This window comes from Dermacentor silvarum, chromosome 2 (assembly GCF_013339745.2).
Source record: "Dermacentor silvarum isolate Dsil-2018 chromosome 2, BIME_Dsil_1.4, whole genome shotgun sequence".
Lineage (NCBI taxonomy): Eukaryota > Metazoa > Arthropoda > Arachnida > Ixodida > Ixodidae > Dermacentor > Dermacentor silvarum.
This window is the reverse complement of record NC_051155.1, coordinates 83,429,755-83,453,071: the sequence shown is the minus strand read 5'-3', so window position 1 is coordinate 83,453,071 and position 23,317 is coordinate 83,429,755. Positions and strand designations below refer to the sequence as shown.

The 23,317-nt window shown below is 51.1% G+C and overlaps 1 protein-coding gene across 2 annotated transcripts in view; it reads left to right on the top strand.

Moving 5' to 3' along the window:
* Nucleotides 1-1,142: 1,142 nt before the first annotated feature.
* Nucleotides 1,143-23,317, top strand: part of LOC125943073 (uncharacterized) — a 31,911-nt gene continuing 9,736 nt past the window's right edge. Inside the window, exons 1-2 of one of the 2 annotated variants that reach the window (XM_049661429.1) lie at nt 1,143-1,212; nt 3,614-3,871. In XM_049661429.1, coding sequence (XP_049517386.1) covers nt 3,727-3,871 — 145 coding nt within the window. In that variant the 5' untranslated portion in view covers nt 1,143-1,212; nt 3,614-3,726. Of the gene's footprint in view, nt 1,213-3,564; nt 3,872-23,317 lie in introns of those variants that run through there. The other variant, XM_049661428.1, reaches the window with a different exon arrangement.

Sequence of the window (23,317 nt, the reverse complement as noted above, 5' to 3'; positions counted from 1 at the left end):
CTTTTGTGTGGTTCAATCATGTATAATCAGTGTGTACACGTTATATCAGATGGGGAGCTATCGCTGTTTTCGTGACGTCGCGTGACAGACAGGCGAATTTGGGAGTTGCCCGAAAATGTTTTGAAAAATCGTGGAGGCTGATTGCAGAAATTGGAATCAGAACAGTTTGGAATCATTTTACGTTATCGCGCCTCTGGAGTGACCACACACGTACTGCTTTCAACCTCTTCAGTTGCACGCCAAGACTGCCTACGTGCCTGAGTGAATGCTGTAGATGTGCGGCCCAGCACAAGCATGGGGGAGACGATGTACGCACTAGCTGATTTCGATTAGAATTGTCAACGGAAGCTTAGGCTTAGATATTAGCATTAAATTCTAGATGCAATGTTGCCTTATTATTTGCGTATTACGCTTAACAAATGCCATTTCTGCGAGCCATTGCTCTCGGCGAGATGATATGGTATAGTTGTGGGTCTGCTCTAGTGTTTTGCGTGAGTACGGTGATGTCCAGTGTCCAGTTCATATCTCTGTTATTCATATGGAGTAGTAATATGGAGTAGTATTGATGGACTATTTAACCATAGTCCAAGAAACCTATCCTGGGGAGGTATTCTGTAAGAGTCCACCTAGTGGACATCTCCATTTCGCTGCTGCTGAAATGCTGGTTGTCTGTGGCGACTGGCTCCTGCTAAAGCACACACCAGTCGCAGTCAATCAGAACGTCACAGCAGACGAAGCAGACATGTCCACTAGGTGGACTTTTACAGATAGCTCACCTGGTTCAGCTAAAGAGCCCTCCCTCCCCATCCTCTCTCCCCACGTAATCAATGCTCCGTGCCTTACTCCCGTGCACATGAAGCAACACCGTCAATGTTACATCCTTCGCAACGCCGGCGGCAAAAATTCGAATTGGGCGGAAAAGTTTAATGACGATATCAATCCTTAGCCAAACATGGGGGCGGGGAAATGTTTTGAAACACCTACTCAGTCGTTGGTCTTTCCATTGGCTGGTTAAATACTTGCTGCTTAGTTTTTATGACCCATCGCTTGATCATCTATCTACCAGGTAATCGACACAGACACTGGCAAGACTACTGGGGCCTCTGGAATGCGGGGAGGTTATCTTCTACACACCGTTCGCAGCGACTGGTTACTTTGGAGATCCGGAGGCTGCGGACTAACTTATCGATGAACATGGTTGGATTCATACCGGTAAAGAGAATAGTTGTAGTGAACAGTAATGCAAAACGCTGCGCAGAAAACTGCTTCCTGATTCCGCTTTTGCAGCGGTTGTAGATTTCTATACCTCATACTGCATTAAATCGGAATAAAAGGTATTTTAGCTGCACCAAATTTTTAAAATTAGAAAAATGTAAATCACGGTAACGTTATGTTTTGCCATTCTAGTGTACGGTTTGGTAGCTTCTGGATACAGGGAAATATCCGCACTTGCGGGGATAATTAGCGAAGTTACGGTAAATAATTTTCTAATTATCAACAATAAGTGGATACTGCAATGAGTATTTTGGGGCCCGTATTCCATACTACCTATCCCAACGATCACATTTTGAATAGCGGAGCTGATGCAGGAGCTACGCGAACAATTAGTGCCCCTTGGCAGGCTCCTTGAAACAGAAACTGGCTGGACAAAGAGCCCTTGTTGGGGTCAATGTCGCCGCCCGCCCCCAGCCTTCCGTCAGGTCTCCGGAGGTCATCGCCGGTCCGGGCCCCGCGAGCAGCTTGCGTTACCTCCTTGCCGTTTGCGTCATTGGCGTAGTGATTTGCTACCTGCGGGCCGCAAAATTTCACTTGATCATTCCGTCGGGGCGCAACGTGTCCACTTCCACCGACGAAATCACGTTTCTGGTTTTTGGATGAGAACCAAGGTCCATCTAAATAGTCGCCAAAGCTTGGAACGAAAGGCACGCCAAAACCTATTGCCCGAGATATCAGTTAGTGGTGCATGATTGAAGCGCGACTACGTGAGGGGGGACAAACACTGAAACTAGAAAACTTATGTGAGATGTAAAATGCTTGAAAACTTGTATTGTATATATTTTTGCTGTACACAAACAACAAATGTTAATTTTTCTATTCACAATTTATTAGGTGTTCTTGGTGACCCCTACCACCAGTGATTCAGCCGCAAGGCTTGGCAAGGCTGTGCAAGCCAGCTATTATGTCCGTGCGGAATGGCGTCCGCTCACTTCCATGACTAGGAGCGTTGGACTGAAAAACACACTCGCATCGAATATCTTCAGCCCAGCGTTGTTGTCGGGAGCACAACTGATCAAGAAGTCGTGGCAGCTTCGTTGGTGCAGTGAAGACTGTCAGTGACGTGGAACATTGTACCGAGCCTTGGAGCGGGCTTCACGAGAAGTTTCAGCCCTTTTATGCCACTGGCAGCATATTAGCGCTCAGAGTGACACAATCGTGCTGTGGCGCTCTCGCTGCGGTCTTTCAGATCATTGTGTACAGGTTATCCCAAAAAGAGCCAAGTCACCTCAGCGCCACTTCAGCCTGCCAGCTACTACGACTTGTGGTATTGATCGTTGGCCTATCACAACAGCAATCTAACTACTTCAACTTTATATCCACCCATAGTTTCAGAAAACGTGGTTGTCTTCATATCGAGACAAAACTGCAGTCGCACTTCGTCCAGAGCATCCATGGAATGCTGGCAGAAGTGCAGTATAGAACACTCCCTGACAAGAGTAACGAAGCCTTCGCTGGCATGAGCTTTGACGTTAAAAGCACTCACACGATCCGGCAACTGTAATATTTGACGTGCTCTTGTGCTGTAGCGGGTGCGTCGCCTGAGAGCTTCGCTGCGCTTCAGAAGCCGCAATGGTAACGACGCCTATTCAGGCCGGAAGCATGTACCGACATCGCGTTGAGTACCCTGTGTACTTCTCGCGACTCCTGTGTCTTGGTGCACCATACTTGGCGCAAAAAGGAATGTCTCGAAAGCCATCCCTGCCAGCCACGACAAAATTTTAAATAATGCAGGATGCGCAAATCTTAAGAATGACATGAGAAGTGCAGAGAAGACTAGCGCGACAACTTTTTTTTCGGCGGAACGGAAACAACTTACTGAAAATATTTTATTGGATTTACCTGTGCTTAGTATTTTTATTTTTGCCTGATATTGGTTCCTTGCTGTCTATTACGGTTTATCACTTTATGTTTCCTGTAAATTAGCTTATTTATTAAAAGTTTCAGTCTGCACGTGTATCGTCTGCTCGCCTCTTGTCCCGCCAGCTTCGCGCTTCTTGCAATGCATTTCTTGCTGCAACTTACGGTCTCACGCATGAAATTTATCCTGAAAGGCAAGAAACTGATATAGCAGACACACTCACATGCGTGCCTCGCACAAAGTGCCCGTCTCGTAGCCCTTGGGAACGTAATCTACGAAGCACTATGTGATGAGGCAGGTGATACAGTGTCAATTAAGAGTAAGAATTGCACGATTTCGTCTTCGGTGACCAATTGTATCAAGACTGTCGCTGATGCAACATATGCGTAAAACACGAAGGTTGTCCTTGTGATGTGGCTTCAGGAAGTACATGATTGTGGCGGCGATGCTATAACGCTCAACTAAATGTCCTTGCAGGTGACCTTGGCTACTATGACAACGACGGCAGGCTGTTTTTGTGCGGCCGACTGAAGACACTGCTAGAGTGCCAGTCGAGGAAATTTCCTCCGTCGGATATTGAACATTGTCTTATGGATCACGAAGCCGTGGAAGAGGTATCTGTGCTGGGAATGCCTCCAGAAGACATCCAGCAGTTTCCTGCAGCTGTGGTCGTCACGAAAAGTGGCTTCGCCCGGGACCACCAGCTCGCCGAAGATCTGAAGCGTTACGTGGCTGGTACGCAAGTTGCGGCAAGTTTTCTGATTTAGTTGTGCTCCTGGGCTCGTGTTCACACAACTTTTCTTACGTAGTTGTGCTGCCTGATTTGATGACGTTCGGGCTCAGACAGCAAGTGATAGAGACCGGCATGATAAAAGACATAACGATAGTTGACAACCGCAGAAGCAATTACGAAATGTAAATTTTGCGACTACGAGCCCACGGTGGTAGAATAGGTGAGGTGGCCAAACGAGCGCCGGACCTCTCGAGTTTGTACAGTGGGTCGCCAGGGGGCGACAGGGGTTTTATGTGCTCAAAGACGCGCATCGCAAGCTTTCGCTGTGCTGTAAAGGTCGGGTATTATCGCAACTTTTTTGCTTTAAAACGTTGTTTAGGGTTTTAATAGCTTGTAGAGGCCGTCTTCTGGCCTTGGCCAACAAAAATGAGGGTATCAGGCTCTATGGAGCTTAAAAATTTCTAATCGGCGCAGTTAATCTCGACAAGACTGATACAGAGCTCTGATAGCAAGAAACGCGCGTGTATTTTTCTGGAAGTGCGACAAATTCTGACCGGCGAGTGCACAGCGTCAAAAAAATATTTGGTTTTCACAGCACTGTGGGTGGTATTGGGCTTATAGCCGTAGTTGATTTATGTTCGTCTGGCTGTAACTAAATTTCACTGTTGCGTGGTCACCACTTTAATTATTGTTCAGCTCCCGTCAGGCGCTGGTCAGGCGCCTCAGCCAGTGACGTCAGATAGTGAGTGCAAACGTGCACGCGCCTACGAAATGCTTGAGACTGCAGACCACGGCAGCAGACAAGCGGCGCCTCCACGCCTTCGTGTTCGCAGCCGTCCTTGGCCGGCCACTAACAGGCACGGCGTGAAATACGCAGTAAATGAAGCCGCGGTGACCGTTGTAGGCGCGGCGCAGTGGACTTTATGGGGATGCACACTACATACAAATCACCCACGCCGAAGCTTCCAGAAGGAATACACGTTGGCGCAGAAAGCGTCGATGAACTTTGATTTTTGGATCAGCCGTCCTCCCAGTGATTTCATCTGGCAGTGACGTGCTTGGAAACTGACGGCTTCTGGACCTAACGGGTTTCATTAATAATGATGTTAACAATATTATATATATTATATATATATAAAAGAAGTACGCCGTGGAGGAGCTCCGCAGCCGGATTGCCAGCGCTACTGAAGTGGGGCTCGGGCTCGACGCTGTTCCTGGTGCGCCTGGCTAAGCCTACGCAGTTGTGTCTTCCTGTCGGCGTCCTTCGTGTCGTCCACAGCCGTGCCAGACTTCTTTGTCATAATATATATATTTTGTAAAGGAGACACACAGAGACAGCACTCGTTTGTGGCCGCTGTTCTATATTCTGCCTCGTCGTCTTCCTCCTAGCGCCCGATATGCGAGCGCCCGAGGCCAAGTTTACTTTCATCTTCACACTCGGCCCGGGCTACGAGTTTCCGGCGCGCTTGTAACCAGGCAACTCGTCCAGGGAGTGAGGTCGTCGATGGTAAGCCGTCCAGCGCGCAACCAGCTTCTCTGGCGGGCGGCACTGACCTGTTGCGCGCTGGTCGCAGGTCTCGCCGACGATCACACCGTCGCAGATGCGCACGTAAGGGCACGAGATGCTGGACAACGAAACGCCACTTTGCTCATCTGTCGCGTGCGTCCCCTCAGTGACGCAGCCGACCAACCAAGCTTCGCCGTTGCGCCCGAACACGCGGAGCTCGATGCAACACCTGCTGCCGATGACTCGTCCTCATCCGAGGCGGAAGGAGGATCACCGACCCTGAATCCGATGGTCGCTTGCCGGTCTCTTGCGTGCCTCTTGCAGTCTCTCGTGCTGGCCACCCGCGACAGTCCCTTGAGCGTCCCGAGGCCTCCCGTGCGTCCTTCGCGCACAGGGCAGGTCCTCGATAACGATGAGCTCAGGCACCCACCTCCGCCAGCTAGGCCCCACTGAGCGCGGGGCTAACAGCGACACATTCGGGCCAATGACCGCGTTGAAATTCCAGCATATGTCGGGTCAGGACGGTTTCTGCCCGCCGCGATCCGTGGACACATCAGGCTGCTGGAGTGCCAGCCGCTCAAACACTAAAGGAGCCGGAGCCTCCATGCGCTCCGCCACCGCTGAATTTTAGAGCGCCCCCCCCCCCCACCAACGGCTGCGGATGGAAAGCGGTCATGGTCCCCAAAAGTGATGGTGTAGTAGTATCGGACGCTGACGCAGAGACTGAGACCCGTGGTGGAAAAAATGGATCGTATGCGTGATCTACCACGGAGCAGGCTGTGAGCCCGACTACTAAAAAACCATGCCGGTGAAGCTGCAACGGCGAGGTGGTGCAGCTCCCGAGCTTCACTGGGTTGCCGCCAAAGTACCTCGGCTCGCGTAGACTGCCACGTCAAAGCAGCAGCGGTGGGCTGCTCCGTGTTTTATATGATGTTGTGGAGCTGACAGGGTAGGTTGAGGATTAGCCGCCTGGTGGTGGGTCACTGCGGGAGCGCCGGTCGCCATGCGCTTCCCACCGTCTGGGTTGAAGCAGACGGTGACACCCGGAGAGCCGGCGTATACGGCGGGGCAGCCTGTGGCCCTCTCTGTCGAGGCGTTGCTGCGCACTCCTGCCGCATTGAAACGGAGCGGGTGTGCTCCGGTGGGCCGGGCGCAGAACTGCGCTTCTCCGACTCACCGCAGGCATGAGGAAGCGGGCTGAAAGCAGCCCTCAGAGCTTGCATTCCATTCAGGTCATGACCCTGTTTGATGCCTGCGTAGTTTTCCAATGCCTTGGCGGCACCCCAAGGCGTTTCGCTGCAACCAGCCATCTTGTGTGGTCTAGCCAGGCATGGACGATCACCCAAGGCATTGATGTTACGAACCCAAAGAATGACATTGTCTTGAAAGCCGTGAAACATCGGGATGGCCACGAATGCCGGTTGCAAAGAAGCGTGGACGCGTTCCCAGGCAGGACGCAACCGCTGACGGATGCGAAGGCGCTCGTCCATACCCTGGAGCCGTTGTGTCAGTAACTAGATGGCTCGCATGACGTCGGTCAAGCTGCCGGCTGAGTCGCCCGTTGAGCTAGGGGTGTAATACGCGCATCCTGAGGCGGCGGCAGCGGCCGTAGAACTTGGACCAGCTGGACCAGTGGTCAAGGAACCATGAACGGCATCCGTTGAGCCAGGACTGATGGTGGCTGCGGTACTCACTGTAGCCGTAACCGTGGCCAGGGGAGCGTGAACGGCATCCCTTGCTGGCTTAGTTGTCGATGATGTCGTGGGGCAGAGATCCAGGGCAAGGGAAGCGTGGACGGCGTTCGCTGGCCGCAGGAGGCACCAACGACGGCGAGGATCTATATATGTCCAAAGCAGCGTGAACGGCATGCCTTGGGGCGTTGGAGACCCAGGTAGTCCCAGGTGCGGCATCCATGACAGGGAAGCGTTGACGGCGTTCCCTCGCCAGACGGACCCTGGACGGCGAGAGGACGCAAGGCCTCCGCAGCACGGTGCTGAAGGCTGGAGTGCCTTATGACTGGGCTTTCGTCGACTGCGCCATTCTAATGGAGACACACAGAGACAGCACCCGTTCCCGGCCGGCTGTTCTATATTCTGCCTCGTCGTCTTCCTCCTCATAGCGCCCGCTATGCGAGCGCCCGAGGCCACGTCCACATGATCTTCAATATATATATATATATATATATATAGTATATATATATATATATATATATATATATATATATATATTGTCACGAGCCTCTAGAAGTGGACTTGAAGGTTTAATAACCCGTAGAGCAGCTGGCTCTCGGAAGACGCGACCGTCGGGGCTGGCTCGAGCAGAGAAGGGGGCGCGCGGTCTTCTTTCTTCTCTTGGGCTCGACCCACTCTTGCCCTCGACCCACTACCTACAGGTGGCAATATCCCCCCTTCCGAACAAAAGCATCGCCTCGATGCTAAAGAAATAGGCGTAGAAGACAACGACGAATGATGATGTATGGTGTTTAATGGCGCAAGGGCCAAGTATGGCCAAAGAGCGCCATGCCAGTGTTTGTGAGCTTGCAGTGGAGCGATGAATTCTGAGAAATAGATGAGGCGTGGCTGTAAAGAGGCCTAAAATAGTCGCTGTAAAGTGCGTAAAACATACATGTATTAAGATCATGGCAATGGCTAATGAGGTGTGCTATGAAAACGAAGAATGCATTGAGGGAGAATGATACGATTTACAAAATATAACAGATGCAAGAATTGGCCAGAAGCACAATTGCCTAAACAAAGCCCTTGAAACACGAGGGCCTGAAGGCACGTGCTATAAAAATAAACTATCACAGCAGCATCCTCTGGAGAGAGGATGCGCTATGAACTTATTGGGCTAATAACGTGTAGTACAACATCGTTCAAGAAATGTAGAACTGCTTTGGCGTTAAAAAGAGGTTCTTCACCAATAAACATCGTAGGATGAGAGGGATATGATAGTGGTATGCTACAGGGAAATGTTTCCTTCTCTCTGTTTCGGCTTCCCGACACTCCAGTAAGACGTGGAGTACGGTCAGCCTTTCCCCACATCTGCCACAGAGGGGAGGTTCAGCACCAGTTAAAATATATGAATGTGTACCATATGTATGTCCTATTCTAAGGCGGCAAAAGAGAACTTCAGTGTGTCGTGACTTTGTTAATGATGGCCAGTTGCCCAAAAGGGGCTTAATTACATGGAGTTTGTTCAGTGTTTGTTCATCCCATAAGTGTTGCCAATAGTTTCTGAGTTTTTTGCGTAGAAATGGCTTTAAGTCTGTGGCAGGAACGGGTATGGAAAAATTGCTAGGTTTTGTTGCTATGGAAGTTGCCATTTTGTCGGCAAGCTCGTTACCCTCTATATACCTGTGCCCAGGCACCCAACATATTACAACGTGTTGATTAGAAGCATACATATTGCAGAGTAATGAATAGAGGTTATTTATAACAGGATTTTTCTGTTTTCGTAGAGATTTCAAAGATTTCACGACACTTAAGGAATCTGTGAATATAATGGCCTTTGGGAGCTTGGCTTTCTTGATGTGTTTAGTAGCCGACAGTAAGGCATAGGCCTCTGCCGTGAAGATACTGGTTTCAGGATGTAAGACGTCAGATTCAGAAAACGATGGGCCAACAGCCGCGTAAGAGACGCCGGCTTGTGATTTCGATGCATCCGTGTAAAACTCTGGGCAGGTGTACTTCGACTGAAGCTCTCGAAAGTGCATATGTATGTGCGCCTCTGGGGCGTGTTTTGTTACATCTACAAATGATGTGTCGCATTCAACGATTTGCCATTGCCACGGCGGCGACAGCTCTACTGGAGCCATCAGGCAATTTTCGAGGATTGGGACATTCATTTCATCGAAAGTTTTCTGACCCGCATTGAGAAAGGCTCTCTCACTGAGGGTCGATTATGGAATAGTGCAGCAGATGCCATATCGTTAAGATGTTTGTAGCAAGGATGTCGAGGGTTAGACTGTACTTTGAAGAAATATGTGAAACTGGTGTATGTTCTTTGTAGGTGAAGGGACCACTCATTTGATTCTACGTATAGACTCTCAATAGGGCTTGTTCTGAAGGCGCCTGTGGCTATCGGATACCCAGATGGTGGACGGGATCCAGTATTTTTAGCGCGCTTGGCGCTGCTGAGTGGTATACCATGGCACCATAATCCAAACGTGATCGAACAAGGCTCTTATAGAGGTTAATTAGGCACTTCCTATCACTTCCCCATGTTGTATGAGAGAGAATTTTCATTAAGTTCATTGTTTTTAGGCATTTTGCCTTCAGATATTTGATGTGCGGAATGAAGGTCAATTTTGCATCAAGTACAATACCTAAAAACTTGTGCTCCTTGTTCACAGGTATTCGTTGCCCAGACACTTCGATACTGGGGTCGGGGACTAGTCCTCGCTTTCTTGTGAAAAGGACACAGGAACTTTTCTGGGGGTTAAGATTAAATCCGTTTTCGTCTGCCCAGTTAGACACTTTGTTTAGGCCTTGCTGTATCTGTCGTTCACAAACTGCGAGGTTACAGGATTTAAAGCCTAATTGCACATCGTCTACATAGACAGAATAGATGATTGCTGGAGGTAGTGATGCACGGAGCGAGGTCATCTTAACAATGAACAGTGTGCAACTGAGCACCCCTCCTTGAGGTACACCAGTTTCTTGTGTAAATGGGCGGGACAATACGTTGCCAATTCTGACTCGAAAAGTACGGTTAGACAGGTAGCTTTCTATAGTGCTAAGCATATTACCTCGAATGCCCATATGCGACAGGTCTCGTAAGATACCGTACCGCCATGTCGTATCGTACGCCTTTGCCATATCGAGAAATATAGACAAGAAATACTGATTGTGTACAAAAGCATCACGGATGTTTGCTTCGATGCGAACGAGGTGGTCGGTTGTAGATCGGCCTTCCCTAAAGCCACATTGAAATGGGTCAAGCATTTTGTTAGACTCTAAGAAATGTACAAGACGGCGATTGATCATTTTCTCAAAAAGTTTGCAAAGGCAGCTCGTAAGTGCTATAGGCCGGTAGCTGGTCACCAATGATGTATCATTACCGTGCTTTAAAATTGGGATGACAATAGCTTCTTTCCATTTAGCTGGCAGATACCCAGCGGCCCAGATAGTGTTAAAAAGTGTGAGTAGTGTGATTTGCGTGTCGGGGTGCAAGTGCTTAATCATATCGTACATGATTAGATCCGGACCCGGTGCAGAGCTCTGACATGCTGACAAGGCAGCTTTAAGTTCGGCAACGCCAAAAGGACGATTATAAGGGTTATTTGGGCTGCATTTTCGGTTTAGTGGCTTACATTCTTCTATTGTTTTGCACTTCAGGAAGCTCGCTGAGTAGTGGGTGGAGCTAGACACATGCTCGAAGTGTTGACCAAGTGCGTTGGCCTGGTCTTCCAACGTGTTTCCTTCTTTATCCACCACGGGCAACGGATGACTTGTTGTCCCTTAAGCCTCCTTAGTCCGCTCCATACTTTTGCCTCCTGTGTGTATGAATTGATGCCGGACAGGAACTTCTCCCAGCTTGCCCTTTTAGCTTGCCGTCGCGTTCGCCTTCCTTGTGATTTTATGTTTTTAAATTCCATCAAATTTTCTGCAGTTGGGAATCGGCGAAGTATGCCCCACGCTTTATTTTGTTTTTTACGCGCCTCCTTGCACTCATCATTCCACCATGGAACTCGTCTTCGGGATGAGCAACCGCTTGATTGTGGAATGAACTTCTTTGCTGCCTCGATGATAAAATCGGTAAAATACGCTGTCGCGTCATCTATACTAAATTCGCTGATAAAATCACGGGATATAAAAGTCGATTCCTTAAAACGTTTCCAATCAGCAGAGGCTAGTTTCCATCTAGGTACATGTGGAGGGGAGTCACCTTGCGTTACTAGGCTTAGAGTTAATGGAAAGTGGTCACTTCCGAATGGGTTTTTGATTACATTCCATTCTAAGTCAGGAAATAGGGAAGCAGATCCAATCGCCAAGTCTATCGATGAATAGGAATTGTGGTGAGGATTATAATATGTTGGCTCCTTCTTATTAAAGAGGCATGCACCGGAGTTTACTAAAAAGTTTTCTACGAAACGGCCTCTCGCGTCGCATCGTGAGTCTCCCCACAATGTATTGTGGGCGTTAAAATCTCCCACGAGTATGTAGGGCTCGGGAAGTTGATCGATAAGATTATAAAAGTCTGTTTTCTCGAGGTGATGATTTGGGGGTATGTAAATAGAACATACCGTGACCAATTTGTTAAATAGGATAGCCCGAACAGACACTGCCTCAAGGGGCGTCCGAAGGGCGACGTGTCGACAAGCTACGGACTTGTCGGCAACTATTGCTACACCGCCGGAGGCGTTAGCCTCGTTACGGTCTTTTCGGAAGATGGTGTATTGACGAAGGAAGTTTGTGTTTGTAGGTTTCAGATGTGTCTCTTGAACACACAGCAACTTAGGATTATGTTTGTGTAGGAGTTCTGTAATGTCGTCGAGGTTGTGAAGAAGTCCTCTGACATTCCACTGAAGTATTTGTGTCTCCATAATGACAGATGTGTTTGTGCTGTGTGTTTAAGAGGTGAGGATTAGCTCACGGGGCCCTTTGCAGGCGCCGTGATACGAGATTTTTCTTTTCTGGAGCGGTCGAGAGATTCTCGCCGCTCCTTAGGCGCTGGTGGCGCCGTCTGGCCGGTTGTTGTGTCCATCGCATCTTGCGAGGCGCTGGACACGCGCTCTTGCGAGCGGTTAGTTTGACGTGAAGGCCTCATCTCGAGGGACGAGACCTTGGAGGCCACCAGCCCTGAGGTCGATGGCCCCGTGTTCTGAGATGGCGGAGCAGCCTGAGCTGCAGCCGCCGAGGGGGCGGATGGCGTCGCTGGCGGCTCACTGCGTGTGAGCCGGACAGCCGCCGGAAACCGTTGTGTCGCTGCCCCCTGACGCGTCACATCGGCAAAGGTGTTTTTGGGCAGGTATGATACCCGCCTACGTGCCTCCTTGAATGATATGTTCTCCTTTACTTTGATTGATACAATTTCTTTTTCTCTTTTCCAGGTAGGGCACGACCGCGAGTATGCGGCGTGCTCCCCATCACAGTTTACACAGTGGAGAGAGTTTTCACATGATTCAGAGAGGTGTTCGTTCGCACTGCATTTCGCACAAGTCTGACGGCCTCGGCAGTTCTGTGAACTGTGGCCAAATCTTTGGCATTTGAAGCAACGGAGAGGGTTGGGGATGTACGGCCTTACTCTGATTTTAATGTAACCTGCCTCGATGGTTTCTGGCAGCACACTGGAACCGAATGTGAGTATTAGATGCTTAGTGTCAATTTCTTTACCATCACGCCTCATTCTGATCCGTTTTACGTTGATTACATTCTGTTCTTTCCATTCTTCCAGAAGTTCAATCTCGGTAAGCTCCATGAGATCAACATCGGAAACTACACCGCGGATGGTGTTCATGGTGCGGTGTGGGGTCACTGAAACGGGTATGTCCCCAAGAGACACTAGGTTAGATAGTTTTTCATGCTGCTTTTTGTCGTGAAGTTCCAAAAGAAGGTCCCCACTTGCTAGTCTGGATGCCTGATAGCCTGGGCCAATTGTCTGAGTTAGACATTTGGAAACGAGGAAAGGCGAGATCATTCTCGTTGTCTTTCCTGGTTTCTCACAGTGAATTACTTGATAGCGGGGGAAGTTCTCGGTGGTTACGGGCCAAAAAATTTAAATACTTCTTCGGTGCGCCCTCGTTTCTGAGGGCGATCAGGGAGTTTGGGAAAGGATCTATCCATCCAAATTTGCAGTTTTCGGCAGTAACGCCAGCCGCCCACCATGGAGCCCAACAAGGGGACGCCACAGGTCTTATAGAAAACAAGTCCTGCGGACGCCAACTGTACGTCACCACTTTAACCGAATATGAAGTAACCTAGGTTGGCTCCTCACACAGGGTTAACCCTCGCTGCCAAGAAGGTCGGAAGTAATATAGAAGAGAGTAGACGACAGGAAAGATAAAAAGGCGAGAGAGAAAGACGAAGATTGGAGAGAGAGACAGGAAAAGGCAACTACCGATTTCCCCCGGGTGGGTCAGTCCGGGGGTGCCGTCTACGTGAAGCCGAGGCCAAAGGGGTGTGTTGCCTCCGCCGAGGGGCCTTAAAGGTCCAAACACTCAGCGTTGGCTCAACCCCCAGGATCCCCCTTTCCCCGGACACGGCTAAGCCGCGCACGGTTAGACGCGGGAGGGTCCAACCCTCGTGTGCTCGGGTCCGTGGTGTCGCAACACACCAAACGCCTGCTGACGCAGACGCCCCTGCGGGGACAACGACGAAGAAGGCAGGCAAAGCGAAAGTACACAAAAAAAGTAGCCGTCACGCCGGCACAGTCAGTGAACGAAGAAGCAATCTCCCAAAGATAAATGAAAAGTAGAAACAAAGAAGGGAATGAGAGAACAAAAAAAACGAAAACAAAAAAAGTTACGGACGCGCAATGTACGGCTTCATGCGCACAACATGAACTATGTCTGAGCTCCGTTGTCTTTGTGTCCTACTCCGTGTCTGCGATGATGAGTCCGGAACAACTTCGTAGTTTACGTCACTGACGCGGCGGAGCACTTTATACGGACCGAAATACCGGCTTAGCAGTTTTTCACAGAGACCACGACGGCGAACGGGAGTCCACACCCAAACTTGGTCCCCGGGGTTGTAGGACACGTCCCTGTGGCGGATGTTGTAGCGTCGTGCGTCTGCCTGCTGCTGCTGGCCGATATGCAGCCGCGCGAGCTGCCGGGCTTCCTCAGCACGCTCTGCAAATTCCTCGGCGTCAGTTGTCAATAGGTCAGCGTCTTGACACGGCAGCATAGCGTCCAGCATCGTCTGGACTTCGCGACCGTAGAGAAGGCGAAAGGGCGTGAAGCGCGTCGTCTCTTGCACGGCGGTGTTATACGCGAAGGTCACGTAAGGCAAGATCCGATCCCATGTTTTGTGTTGAACGTCTATGTACATTGCGAGCATATCTGTGACCGTCTTATTCAGTCGCTCGGTAAGTCCGTTCGTCTGCGGATGGTACGCGGTCGTCTTGCGATGCCTGGTGTTGCTCAATTCAAAAACCTCGTCCATAAACTGCGCTGTGAATGCTGTCCCTCTGTCAGTTATTACAGTGGAGGGAGCACCGTGACGCAAGACGATGTGGCGCATGAAGAAGTGCGCTACCTCTGAGGCCGTGGCTCGTGGGATCGCCTGCGTCTCAGCATAGCGTGTTAAATAATCAGTCGCGACGATCACCCATTTGTTGCCGTCGGCAGAAAGGGGAAACGGTCCGAGAATGTCCATGCCGACTTGGTCGAAAGGCGTGTGAGGTGCTTCAATTGGCTGAAGTAAGCCAGCCGGTTTAACAGATGGTGTCTTGCGGCGCTGGCATTCACGGCAGCCTTTAACGTACTGTTTGACGCTTGCCGAAAGCCCGGGCCAATAGTACATTTCGCTTACTCTAGCGAGTGTTCGGGAAAAGCCTAAATGACCAGATGTCGGTTCGTCATGGCAAGCGAAGAGGACGTCGTCGCGCATGTCCCTTGGAACCACCAGGAGGTAAGCACGGCTGGTCGAACGAGCATTCTTCTTATACAGCACGTTATCTCGCAGACAGAAGGACGTCAGCGAGCGGGACAGATGGCGTGGTATGGTTGTGTCGCGACCCTCTAAATGATCGATGATCGGTCGAATCTCACCGTCGTCACGCTGCCGTCTGCTCAAGTCCGACGAACTAATGGCGCCCAGGAAGCCGTCATCATCCTCTGTTTCCTGACTGGCAGGATCAATGGGTGCGCGGGACAGCGTGTCAGCGTCTTCATGCTTACGGCCAGACTTATAAACGATGGTGATGTCAAATTCCTGTAGCCGCAAGCTCCACCGTGCCAGTCGTCCTGAAGGGTCGCGCATGCTTGCCAACCAACAGAGGGCATGGTGGTCCGTCACTACTTTGAAGGGACGACCATAGAGATAGGGGCGAAACTTGATGATCGCCCACACGACCGCGAGGCACTCCTTCTCCGTAGTCGAATAATTCGCCTCGGCACGGGACAGGGAGCGGCTGGCATACGCTATAACTCTTTCCACTCCATCTTGAAGCTGGACGAGCACTGCGCCAATGCCAATGCTACTGGCGTCGGTATGCACCTCAGTATCAGCATCATCGTCAAAATGTGCAAGAACGGGTGCTGACTGAAGGCGCTGTCGTAATTCAGCAAAAGCCGCCTGTTGCTCATTATGCCACACAAATGGCGTATCGTCTCTTGTAAGGCGTGTCAGGGGTTCCGCTATCTTCGAAAAGCCTTTAATAAACCGGCGATAGTAGGCGCACAAACCCAGGAAGCGCCGGATGGCCTTCTTATCGGCAGGAGCTGGAAACGCGGCCACAGCGGCAAGCTTGTCTGGATCGGGTCGGACCCTTTGGCGCTTACTACATGACCAAGGAACTTGAGCTCTTCGTAACCAAAGTGGCACTTTTCGGGCTTAAGTGTGAGGTGTGCCGATCGGATGGCTTCTAGCACACTCCGTAGGCGGTGAAGATGCTGCTCGAACGTTTCAGAGAAGATGACCACATCATCCAGGTACACAAGACAGGCCTGCCACTTCAGTCCAGTAAGGACAGTGTCCATCATTCGCTGGAAAGTAGCCGGGGCTGAACACAAGCCAAAAGGAAGCACTCGAAATTCATAAAGCCCATCTGGAGTCACAAAGGCTGTTTTCTCGCGGTCGCGTTCGTCTACCTCGATTTGCCAGTACCCGCTTTTTAAATCGAGAGAAGAAAAGTACTGGGCGCGCCGTAGTCGATCTAACGAGTCGTCGATACGCGGCAGCGGGTACACGTCCTTTTTAGTCACGTTGTTGAGCTTGCGGTAGTCGACACAGAAGCGTAGCGTTCCGTCTTTCTTTTTGACAAGAACGACCGGAGATGACCACGGGCTGTTGGAAGGTTCGATGACGCCATCGTCAAGCATCTCTTGGACTTGCGTACGTATGGCTTGGCGTTCTCTTGCCGACACGCGGTAAGGCTGCTGGTGTATCGGGCGTGCGTCGTCGTACGTGATGATCCTATGTTTAGTGATGGAAGTCTGGCGTACCTTGGAAGAATGTGCGAAGCAGGTCCTGAATTCAAGCAAGAGCTTGCGCAGTGCTGTCTGGCTATCGGTGGACAGTTCAGAATTGATGTCAAGATGGCCCAGAGACGTGTCTGCTGTCTCCACTACTTCTGACGTGAAACAGTTGTTAACGTCTGCTATTGCGTCTGCAAACGCTAACGAAGTGCCGCGGAACAGGTGTCTGTGCTCGTAGCTAAAGTTGGTAACAAGCAATTGCGAATGACCAGCACGAATCTGTATAACACTGCGAGCCACACAAACACCTTGTTTCAGTAGGTGTTCCAAGTTACTTTCGGCCACCGCTTCGCCATCGCGTAAGCCACAGCATGTGACGTCGACGAGGACACTGGCACGTGGAGGAAGCGTTACACTGTCAGCAGACACACGAAGTACGTCGTCGCGCCGTCGGCCGTCTTGCACGTCGATTGCTCGTTCGGCAGAGAAAGTGATACGACGCTCTTGCAGATTGATAATCGCGCCGTACTCCTGCAGGAAGTCAACCCCAAGGATAACGTCGCGGGAGCATTCGCGTAAGACAAGGCAGCTCGCTACGAATGTAGATCCTTGAATCTCAACTCTAGTCGTGCAGGCGCCCAGCGGAGTAACGATGTGGCCGCCAGCCGTCCGAATCTGCGAGTTATGCCAGGGCGTGATCACTTTCTTCAGCTGCGTTGCTATTTTGCCGCTTAGTATCGTGTAGTCTGCGCCGGTGTCCACTAAAGCACTAACGGCATAACCGTCAACAGTAACTGGTATATCGAGCGAAAGCCGGTCGTCTCGTTCAGTTGCAGGTGGTGTCGGGTCAGTATCTTTCCGTAACTGCGTCCGTCGGAGGTCTTCAGCGCTTCGACCGTCAGCGACCTCGCCCCCAAAGATCGCTTCAGTTAGTTTTCCCGGCGGGGACTGGTCGACCGCTCGGGAGAATACCGCTGGGGCGGAGGTGAAAATCGTCTCGGAGACGGCGAACGCGACTGCCGCCGGGCAGGCGGTGGCAAGCGCTGCTGGGACAGGTATTCCTGAATGTCCCGGGGTCGTTGGCCGTATCGGGGCGGCGGCGAGTATGCGGAAAAGCCGCGAATCCCAAGGCGCCGGTATGGGCACTGGCGGTACAAGTGGTCAGCTTCACCGCAGTGGAAGCACAGAGGCCGCGAATCGGGTGTGCGCCAAACATCCGACTTCCGAGGGGGCGGGCGTCTATCGTCGACGTAGTGAACCGCTTGCTCCGTACGATGGGCAAATGGAGCGGCATGAACAACGGGCGCCGGCGTGTACCCAGCGTCGTAGTACGGTATCGGCTGTACCGACTGAACTGACACCGTAGGAGGAGCACGAACGAATAGCGGCGGAGAGGAAGCAGGGCGCTTCAGGGCTTCCGCGTAGGTCGCACGAGGGTATTCAGGAGGTACTGCCGCAGCGTTAGCAGGAGGCAAGGTATCACGAAGCGCCTGGTGCAGTTCGTCCTTGATAATGCTCGCTATGGAGCTTACCGTAGGTTGCGGTGTTACAGCGGCCTTTTGCAACTCTTCACGCACTACAGAGCGGATGAGTTCTCGCAGTGAGTCGCCGTTGCTTCCTATGGCCGTGAAAACGTCAGCAGCAGACATGCTGTTCGCTTGCCACTCATACAAGTTCGAGCGATGCAGAAGCATCTTTTCCATGGTTACGGCCTCGGACAAGAACTCCGCGACCGTCTTCGGAGGGCTCCGTATGAGGCCAGCGAAGAGTTGCTCCTTGACCCCGCGCATCAGATGACGTAACTTCTTCTCCTCTGTCATTCTTGGATCCGCTCGTCGGAAGAGGCGCGTCATGTCTTCGACGTACGTGGTCACAGTTTCGTTTGGCAACTGGACACGGGCCTGAATCGCTCGTTCCGCTCGTTCGTGGCGATCAGAACTGGTGTAGGTCTCCAGGAGCTGACGACAAAACTCGCGCCACGATGGCAGTTGCCCGTCGCGGTTCTGAAACCACGTACGCGCGCCATCCTCCAGGTAGAAGTAGACGTGTCTGAGTTTTTCCGTGTCGTTCCATTCGTTCACGGAGGCCACGCGCTCGTATTCGACCATCCAGTCTTCGACGTCTTCGAACACTGTGCCATGAAACGTCTTTGGGATCCGTGGGCTCTCAAGTGTGTAACGGTTCCACATCGTGCTTCCCGTACCGGTTGGGGCGGTTTGAAGGGTGGCGCTGGTCATACCGGTCGATGTGGTGGGAACCGTAGCGTCGACGACTTCTGGGGACAGTCCCCTGATCCTGCGGCTGGCCCGATGCACGGGAGTGTCGACAGGCACTGGATTCGTAGCGCGGATCCTTGGAGGGGTCTGCAACATCCGTGAGGACGCTTACCCAGCACCTCCACCAGTTTGTCACGAGCCTCTAGAAGTGGACTTGAAGGTTTAATAACCCGTAGAGCAGCTGGCTCTCGGAAGACGCGACCGTCGGGGCTGGCTCGAGCAGAGAAGGGGGCGCGCGGTCTTCTTTCTTCTCTTGGGCTCGACCCACTCTTGCCCTCGACCCACTACCTACAGGTGGCAATATACGTGTGTGTGTGTGTGTGGAGGAACAGTATTTACTGCCTTTCCAAAGCTACTGTTGCCGTGTTATGTATGTATGTATATATATATATATATATATATATATATATATATATTATTGCTTAACACGCCAACAATATTTTTGGAACGACAGTGAATACTGTTTCTGCATGGTCGTATATGCTAATAAAGCAGTGTTTATTAGTCGAGGACGGCAGAAAGTCAGGTGGGCTGATGAGGTTAGGAAATTCGCAGGCGCAAGTTGGAATACGCTAGCGCAAGACAGGGGTAATTGGAGATCGCAGGGAGAGGCCTTCGTCCAGCAGTGGACATAAATATAGGCTGATGATGATGATGATGATTAGTACTGAAATGCGGAACACGAACCAAATGTACTCGATCTTGAACATATAAGATATTCGTTTCAAGCGTGATTCATTTGGCAATCGCGCATTAGTCACCGTATCAGAACCAATCTGAACCAATCGGTATCCAGCACAATAAATAAATAAAACAATGAAATAAACAAGGAATAAACGACGCGTCTGAAGCCACGCTGCGTGCCTAAATCTGCGAAAAGTCAGTTCTAAGCGACGGTAACCATTCAGTGGTATTGAAGACCTTCCTTGTTTCGGGCACCATGACGCGAAGCTCTTTCGCGATAGTAAAATACAGTTTGAATGCTCGCTACGCCCGCCTGCTATGTACTTGCAAGTACGGCGGAGCAGACAAATGAGCTCAGACTACCCCTGCTGCCATCTTACGCAAAGCGTCAGGAGCTCGAGAGCTGTCGCGTCATGCGCGGTGCATTGGCGGAGCGACGCGGTTTGCCCACCTCTCCTATTCGACCACCGTGTAAGAGCCCCATTATGCGTTTATTGTGGTACGACGAAAGTGTTGTGCAGAGTACCTTAATAATAGCGTGATTGAAGATGTAGAACCCGCCGCGCTGGCACAGTCACCTGAAGCGTTGCGCTGCTGAGCACGAGATCGCGGGATCGAATCCCGACCGCGACAGCCACCTTTCGATGGAGGCGAAACGCAAAAACGCCCGTGAGCTTGCGTTGTAGTGCACGCTAAAGAACCGGAGCTCTTATTCCGGAGCTCTCAACTATACGGCGTGCCTCATAATCAGAACTGGTTTTGGTACGTAAAACCCCAGAAAGAAGAAGAACAAGATGTAGAACCAAACACTGAATCTTGTTCGTGCTTGTCTGGTTGGTTTTGTCTTTAACAAACGCACGCACAGACGAAGGCTTCGCTAAGCATTAGCCGTCACGTGCACTCAGGATGATAGTCACTCCTATCGTACTGGATGGATAGGAATAAACATTATATGTCCGATTGTTATTGATGTTCGTGCCCGGGGCTAGGCTGCCAGGGGTCCATCGCTGGAGGAAAATCTTCCGAGATTCCCGGCAATGGCCCTGGCCCGCTGGATGGCCCACTCCTTGTCTTCGGGTGCCTCGCTTAAGAGAGCGGCTTGCCATCTCTCAGCGAGGATCCCCGCCTCAGAGGGTCCTGCTGTTGTCTTCCCCCTTCTTCTTGGTCCTTCGTCCTCATGGTATTGGCATTCCCAAAGCACATGGGCCATATCGGCTCGTTCGTGCTCGCACCACGGGCAGGCGGAGATGGGTGCAGCGCGGGCCAAAGCTGGTGCAGGTGGTAGGGGTTGGTGTAAGCGCCCGTCTGCAACCACCTCAGGCCGACCACCTGGGACCTGTCCAGCCACCCGTGGGGCTGTGGATATTTCTTCAGTTCCTTCCTGTAGTGGCCAAGCACCTATCGGTACGTGGCCAGAAACTCCTAGACATCGCGGTCGGCTTCCCCGCGGTCCCCAGCTCCGTCCACCGCGATTTCGGTTGTGTTGGTAGAGACATCGGCGGCACCGGACGCGGTGGCCGCCGCCACTCCTCCGCTGGGGTTCCGCACAACAACGGCGGCGGCTGCCCTCTGGGTGACCGCGTCGCGGCGGGTAAGCTGTCTCGCGATGAGGTGGGCGCGCTCGTTGTGGTTGGGCGGGGTGTCGGTGTGTCTTCGGCTGTTGGGATTGTTGTTGTAGTGGTTGTCGTGGCTGTTCTTGTTGTTGCTGCCAAGCTCCCCGACGTGCGCGGGGCGCTTTTGTTGCTTTCTATAATCACAAAGGTATTAAAAAACTATAAATATTCGATACCTTAGAGACATGCGATTTCTCCTCTACCAGCCTCCAGCTGTTTCTTTTTCTTTTTTTTGGATTGGCAGCTGCAAGTTCTGACTCAGCTACACAATAATTGCCTTGTTTTGATGGAGTATCATATATATGTCGTTTTCCTGTACTTCACCTAGCCATGAACCTAGCTGATCTTCGCATTGTCAGGTAGCGTGTAAGTAAAGCTTCCGATTTCGTTACTGAAACAGTGAAGAGGTAAGTAACTTTTGTTTTGGAAGCCGTACTTATTTCTTATTCAAAGTGCCTTCTATGTTTTTGCTTGAGACGAGAAGCGCCAATTAGCACAATGAACTTTACATCAATGACCTAAGAGGGAATGTTAGCTGGGGGCTCCTATATAATTACATGGAGAAGGAGAAATCGTTTTTCTCTGCAACCACTGCGCCAGCTTCGATGAGGATTGCTGTACTCGTATTTCAAAGAAATACCTTGGAATATAGTGACTGTCGGTTGTGAATTTTTTAATTTGGGAGCGAATTTTTTTATACAAATTGTCAAAAATCGAACATTTTCAGGAAACGAAACTATCACGTTAATAATCAACTCTCTAAGCGGCAATAAAAACGATAACCCCATTTTGTCAATTGCACATAATTGTACACCTAAAGCGTACAAAATTGATATATTGTCGCGTATACCTTCTCGTCAAACATGCTGAGTGAGTATTCAGGCGTTTGCGCTTTACGAAGCCAAAGCGTCAGGAGGAGGAGGAGGAATAAACCTTTATTGTGGAACCAGCACTTTATGATGGCCGGGCCTAAGCCTCCCATGAGGGGACGTCGAGGGCTTGCCTTGCGACCGCCACCTCACGGGCGTGCTGGGTCGCCCAGGTTTGCGTCGAGAGAGAGAATAAACTTTAATCAAAAGAGCACGCGAGCGTAGGTAGCTACTCCACTCTGCAGTGGGTGGTCCCCTCAGTCCAGGAGTCCAACGGCCTTAGCTGCCCTTCTCGCTCGGTTGACCAGGTTGAGCTGGTCCGTTGAGTCGGAGCTGGACAGCGCTGCCTCCCATTGTCATGTGGTGGGGTGTGTTATGGGTGTGAGCTGTGGTGCGTTTGCGCAAGCCCATACCATGTGGTATAGAGTTGCGCATTGATCACAGTGTGGACATTTATATAGGACTACAGCGCAGGGTGTATGGCGTGGTAGAGACTCAAATGTGGATGTGTGTTTGTTTGGAGTTTTCTCCATATTACGGCTTCCTCTCGCGTCAGAGCATTATGCGATGGGGGTAGTGTTCTTCGTGAAAGGCTATAGTGTTGTAGGATGTGCGTGTAGGTTAATGGTATGGGCTCGGGATGGAACTGCTAGGCGCAGTCATCTCTCGGCTCCCGGTGTGCATGCGCCCGGGCGTAGGCGTGTGCCTTTTATGATTTTATGATGGCAGCTGGTGCGCTCCATTCAGAATGCGATGTGCGGCCCTGGAAATTTTGGTTCTGGAATAATTTCTGCATGCCGTCTGAGAGTCCGTCAGAACTATTACGCAATCCCAGTGCGGTCTCGTCGTGATCGCTAACGTTATCGCTAGTTCCTCTGCACCCGCAGCGCTCACTCTGGAAACCAACTACGCATTTATTTCGGTCCCGTGATTGCGACTACGCTGGTGACGAATACGGTGCTTCTTGCAGTGCTGGCCGCGTCTACGTACAAGGCATTGGGGTGGTTTTCATACTTTCTCGCGAGCGCCTGCGCTCGGACTTGTCTCTGTCCGATGTGGAAGTTTGGGTGCATGTTCCTGGGAATCGGTGAGAAGTGCATAATTTCTTGTATTCGTGTTGGGATTTAGGTCACTGCGCTGGTCTTCCATACGGAATATCCAAGACGCTCCAAGACGCAGCGTCCCACTATGTTGCGTAGTAGTCTTTCCTTCTGGCTTACCAGGTGAACCTTTATTATTTCCCGTGCGATGTTGTACACCCCTGTCTCCTGGAGGAGAAAAATAGCCGTTCCGGCTGGGAGTCCGAGCGCTTGGTTATGCGCCTTGCGTATCAGCCGGTCGAGCACCTCCACTTCCGCGTTACTGAAATTTAAATATGGTGCCGAGTACGCAATGCGGCTCACAATAAGAGCCTGC